The sequence below is a fragment of the Morone saxatilis genome, unplaced genomic scaffold (assembly GCF_004916995.1).
Source record: "Morone saxatilis isolate NCDOM2014 unplaced genomic scaffold, NCSU_SB_2.0 Contig11, whole genome shotgun sequence".
In the NCBI taxonomy this organism is placed as follows: Eukaryota; Metazoa; Chordata; class Actinopteri; family Moronidae; genus Morone; species Morone saxatilis.
In genome coordinates, this window is record NW_023339663.1 from 2,655,298 (window position 1) to 2,661,535 (window position 6,238).

A 6,238-nucleotide genomic window follows, 5' to 3' on the forward strand; every position below is an offset into this window, starting at 1 on the left:
TGGAATTTGATGGACATGTCGGCTTTGTGCCAAGGAACAATTGATTTGGTTTTGGTGGTGATCCAGATCTGGGATCTATGCCTTTGGACCATTAGTGTTTTTAAACTGTAATTATGAAGCTGATGGAGACAAAAACCTCAGAAACTCCCAATCCTGCGGGTACATTCACAGTTTCAATATAAACATTTGTATTTAACTGTCAGATGTAATATGTTTGGGTGTAAAAGAGTCTTTTTTTCAGGCAGGATTAATTCCTCCAGTGTTCCTTCGGTTTGTCTGTTAATTTTTTATTGCTTGCGTGCATCTCTGCATATTTCTCATGTTGTGAGACCATGACTGTAGATGACCTGAGAGGCTCTGCCTCAGTCAAAGTGGCTGTGAAAAGATAATCTCATAATCCCTGAGGTATGACGGTGTACCAAGTTTGTTCTCCCTGTCGTGGAAGGAGCGAGTTAAGTGCAGTGAAGCGAAGGGAAGGGAAGGGAAGGGACCCTGGTTGAGCAAGAGGCTGAGTCTAGACATTTTGGCAACAAGAAAACCAACAACACGATACCAATGTCTGTCTTTCATTTACCGCAATCCTCTAAGGGCGTTTTGTCCAGACTAACAATAGAATTTCATATATTTTCACTAAAATGTCCTACGTCTTCAAGTGTAGCAGCTGCTGAGGCACAAAGACCCTCCACTTGTGTTCAAAGGGGCTTGTTTTGGTAATGCGTGCTGACCGAGGCCACTGAGTGTTCGATTGTTGCTGCCTCATTCATAGTCAATACAGATCCAGGGGTCAGAGCTGACCACAGAGACTTTAGACTGGACATCTGTTAAGGGTTGTGTCAACTCATTCAGCAGCGTGCTCCATATAACCATCAGACCCTCCACCAGGCTCTCCCAAATGCCGGGTGGGTCACAGCTAAATCTCTGGTTGGGTCAAAGGTTAAGACCGGCCCCTGGTTGGAAGACGTGTTGCTTTTCCAAACTTGGTGGGTGTGCAAGGCAATTGTAAAAAGGATGCCTGTTGGTCACCATACAGAAACACTTAGACCAAGATCCCACACAAAGAAACTAAAGGAGTGGATCTTCAGTTAGGTGTCTCCTGCGCTGAAATGACTCAAAGGTCAAAGAACACATTCTCACCTGCAGTGCACTCCAACCAGAGGCCGATAATGGCTCCAATGTAATTGAATGATAACAGCGTGGAACTGTTGTTTATTTGTGCAGGGTGGGAATGTGAGAGCTACATGTCTGTCAGGGTGTGTTTTAGCAGTTTTAACAGTCCCTGTTAACAGGCATTTATTTATTTATTTATTTATTTATTTTTACCTATTGGTAACATCTCCCAGTACTTTGCTTTGTCAATCCAAAATCCAAAGTTATTCACTTTAATTCGACCCTAACGACTAGGAGAAAACCAGAACATAATCACATTCAAGTAGCTGGAATCAGAAAATGTTTAGTAAAACTTTATTAATCATTAATTGATTATTTTTTAGATATTATCAAAAACCAAATCAAAAAAAGTTTCACTGTTTTTACTCAAATTTGTTTTAAATGTAGATATGCCATCAAATGACTCATTTTGTCCAACCAACTGTTGCAATGTTGTAAAACAGAGAAAAGCAGAAAGTCCTCACATTTAAGAAACTGAAACCAAAGAGAAAGAAGATGAATTAAATACTCGACTAATTGTTCCAACGCAGTAGGATATCCAAGTTACTGTGAAGTGATGCTGCATTCATGTGATATTTAATTAATACAAGTCGGAGAAATGATAAACAGAGCGAAAGCATTCTTAAAAACTGAACTTTTTATCTTATAGAATTATTTCACCTGCATTTAATATAAGCAAGAGTATAAATGTTTAGATTTTTCACATTTTTAACCAGGTTCGTTGATTAATGAATTGCAAAGTTTGATCAAATGTTTCGTTAGCACTCAGTCTATCTATTTCTAATACAGCCATATTTAGATGAAAGCTCATTGGGTTGATGATTACAGTGTGAATATTATTTGTTTGTAAGAGTAGTTTCGTGTTGTTTGAGTCGGGTGGGGTCGGTGTGTTTTCTTGGTCATGGCAGCGACTAATGTCAGTCAAAATAAACAACTAGTCTCGTATTGATTAAAGCCATTTCCCTCTCCCTGCCCCGGAGCTATTCACTAATGTGCTGCTATAGTCTTAATGAGACCAGGAGGAGGCGGACTGACCCCTGCTCACCTCTGTAAGGGCCCCTGCAGGGAGGGGGCCAACCAGTCAGTGACCAGAGCTGCTGTCTTTTCATGTTCAAACACTGAAACCAAACATCAAGTGAAACTGAGAGAAATGGCTTCATCCTACTTTAGTCAACAGCATTCGTATGTGTAATTGTGAAAACTGATGCAAAATGGATGCATATCACTGACGCTGACAAAACAAATGCAGATGTGATGAATTACATGACTCAAGTTTTTAAGAGTCTGATGATAAATAACTTTGTTTAGAAAAATTTGAAAATTGTCTGCAAAAGTTGAGGAGGTCAAACGTGCAAGCACAATGGTCCTTCAGTCATGCAGCTTCAAAATAAAGTCTGTGTGAAAACGAGACGGCCTCTTACATCAATCATCATTTATGGGCCCGTTGCCTCTTTCGGTCAACGCGACCTTCCTTGTTCCTCTGATATGAATTCCCCCATGTAAGGCCAGGACGGGAGCTGAAGGGAAGGGCAGCTCAGCCAAGTGTGAGGGAGATGTGTATCGTTTAATTGGACGGGGCAACTACTGACCTGGGACTGAGCCAAAATCCAACTCCAAAAGCTTTGGAGCGGCTCTGTGTTTATGGCCCAGGGAAAGATAAAAGAGACAAAACAGGCTGAGAGAGATAAATGACAGACAGACTTGAAGATGATGGAGGACGAAGCGAGATGTGGGAGGGGCAAAGGAAATAGAGAAGATTAAGTTGTTGCAACTTTCCAATTGCAACCTGTCTTATATAGTGTTTCAATAAAAATGACACATCCCATCACAAAACAGCGGCGTGAAGGCATGACACACTGCGGCTGTCAGCAAAGCTGTGCCAGGAAGCAATCAAAGAGAGGGGCCTTCCAAGAATCACTGGCACTTCTCAGAAAAAAAAGCACTTGTCCTTTGATGAGTCAGAAGGAGAAAAAGACGGAGAATACGCGTCTCTCGTTGGCCTCGAGGTAAAAAAAGGACACGAGGGAGCTAGTAGAGCAAACACAGCAGACAGCACAAGGCTCAATGGAGGGGTTATCTGGTAGCACCTTTAGAAGTGGCTCAACGTTTGGGTGAGTTTTGATGTAAAAAATATCCTGCTTTTGGTCTTAAAATGAATCCAGTGTTGTCAGCTAGGGTATTGTTTACAGGATTGTCTTAAGCTGATCTACATTATCAGTATAATTTCCTAATTGATATGATAACCTGGTGTCACTCCCAAGTCCTCAAATGTTGCTGCTTGGTCAGCAGCCTTCAGCTGTGTTGTAGTATAGAGGCAGAAAGTTCGCATATGAAGGTGATGGGGTGGACGGAGGGTCCAAACAAGACCCGACCAAAAGGAAACTATTTCTTTTAACATACCTAAATTTACTAATACTATAATGTACTTACGTAAGTCACGTTTTATATATATACTTATATACTTACATGTCCAGAAAGGGTCCATTTAGGAAAATCTGCGGGTCACCTTCCATGGAAGCTGCCATGTTTAAACGCATGAAAGACCAGATATCTATTCTGTTTATTCTAATTGAGCATCTTTTCATGTAACAGAGGTCAAAAGTTGGACAGGGTTGGATGAGGGGAGTTGGGGTTCAGTCAGGCAGGCGGTCCCTGCCTCTCAGGCTGTGTGGGAGTTAATAAGACACTGTTGGGATGGGTGGGGGGCTGGGCAAGGGGAATTAATGATACTGGCAGGATGGGGGGGCATTCCTGACCTTGACTCCTGCCCGCAGGGGTTCGCAGTAGTGTGGCAGCTTATTTGTGGATATTATCAATGACCTAAAGACCTCTGCTGTTTGACGTGTCAGTCGCATCTTTTCTTTGTTTCCCCTCTCATCCTTTCTTTCAGCTTCTTAAAGACCTCTACTGTAACAACTTCTACATCTTCACTTTTATGTTTGTGCATTCCTGTGTATGTAAAACAGTAAGGGTGATGTTAGCAACCGACTGACGGTGCTTGTTTCTCTTCCTGTCTCCAGGAAGCTGACTCTGTGCCAGGCCCTGACCTTTGTCCTGCTGCTGGTCGCTCCCGTCTGCCTGTCGTCCCCGCAGAGCGTAAGTCCGACTGCCTCACATCAACACGAGTCACTGCATGGCCTCGACAGAAATGCCTCTGCTATGTGTCAACATCTCTTACTATATTGAGACCTGGATTGACTGTCAACCGCAGCTCCTTCAGATGACGTCGCCCTACGCAGTGGACGCCTTTTAATCAGCCAATCACAGATAAACACAGCTATAATGAGTTTGATAGATTTGCTCATCCAAGACTTAACCAAACTACAACTAATGATTTGATTAATGACTGAATGAATTGTTTGGTAAATGAAATAGCAAAAATGAATTCCAAGGTGTCTGAGGTGAGGTCTTCAAATGTCTTTTTGTGTTTTGTTTTGTTGGACCAAAAAGCTGAAGCCAAATGTATTGAGTTTACTATTATACATGACAAGGAAGCAGCAGACTCTTTGTCTTATACAGTAAATGTGCCACAAAAACCAAAACAATCAGCTAAAAGAAGCTAAAATGCTCCATAGAGCTGCATAATTGGATGTAATTTTGAGGACTCTTTCATACATTGTCACTTGATTTATTGTTTGTATAAGAATGTATCAAATAACATTTAAGTAAAAGGAGCCGCAAACAAACAATGTCTTTTATTAAATATATTTTAATTGTTATAACAGAGCTCTTTCAAGTGTTCTTACATAGATTCAGTTCAGCTGTAGACATAAGGTCAATCGCCAGCCATAATGTCAGCCTTTGTGTTGTGTTGTGCAAATATACAAAGCTAATAGCTGGATGACAGTTTTTCAACGAGTGCACCATGCTGAATGTACACACACAGGGCCTTGTCGTCCTAATCCGTCTGAGCCCAAGGCCATTTCCCACAGCCTCCCCCCTTTTCCTGCCTTTAGTCTTTTTCTTACATTTAAGAGTTAACTGTTGTGATTAAGCTAATTTGTGCAGAAAAAAACATTGCTCTCAGGTTCCAGAGAGGAAAATCCAGCTCATTTAGATAATAAACCAATCACAGCCCTTTGACCAGCATCAGATGTGAGCAGGTCTGCCTGCGTGCTGATTGGATTGTTTTTGCAGCATGTTTGTCTTTTAAAGGTATTTTATCTTGGAAATGGTAGTGGTCCTATAAGCCGGCATCCTCTTGGTCTTTCTATGCTCTGATTGCTGCAGCACCACCTTGCAGCATCCATCTTTCATCACTGTTTGTCTTGTTGTCAGGCAGACGCCCCCCAACCTTCCCCCATGCCCGGCTGGAATAACCAGACGTAGACAGAGATAGGTTACCGCTAGTCTGCTCTGTCACATCGAACACAGGAATGTGGTGGAGGCTCAGTACTCAGTCATTTTAAACAGATGTAATGGCACTATTATAAAGTGGTTTTAGATGTTTTAGATTTCTGAAACATTTTTTGCATTGAGTCATCATCACAGCTGCACTGGAAGTGTCTCTGTTGTCAGGATTTGGACAGTTAAAGATGAAGTCAAATAGAACAAATGGAATTAGTCAATAAATAAGAGCTGGTTGTAACCATGTCAAACTACAGGTCGATTTTGCCTTTAACTCACAGTGAAGTGAATAACGGTGGTGAAGTGTACACACATTATTGGCTGAGCTAGGCAGACACTGTGAGCCCAAAGTGGTCGCCTCAGCCAAATTTGAGTTTGCAGTTTGACATTCAACTTGGGGTGATTTATGATTAACAGCCTGAACAATCAACAATTGAGCTCTTGAACGATCGGATGGATTTCTGGCAGGTCAGAAATCTCTCTCATGGATGGTCAATTGACCCATTATCGGTCGTTCTTTGGCCAATATCCTGTTATCTTTGCAGATTTTTTAGATGTCCTGCTAACAGACAAGAAAACGTACAAAGCACACATCACACAGTATAGTGAAGGAGAAGATGAACAATGTGTTATTTGTATAATGTGGAAAAATGATTATCAAAGGCAGCTGATGTGTGTGTATTTTGCACATAATCACGTTATTTTGATTATGGATGTAAATTTT

General features: G+C 41.5%; 1 protein-coding gene across 1 annotated transcript in view; it reads left to right on the forward strand.

Moving 5' to 3' along the window:
- adamtsl5 (ADAMTS like 5) overlaps nt 1-6,238 on the forward strand; it is a 28,483-nt gene that overhangs the window by 3,588 nt on the left and 18,657 nt on the right. The window contains exon 2 of the mRNA XM_035682476.1: nt 4,188-4,263. Within this exon, the coding sequence (XP_035538369.1) occupies nt 4,188-4,263 (76 nt within the window). The remainder of the gene's footprint in view (nt 1-4,187; nt 4,264-6,238) is intronic.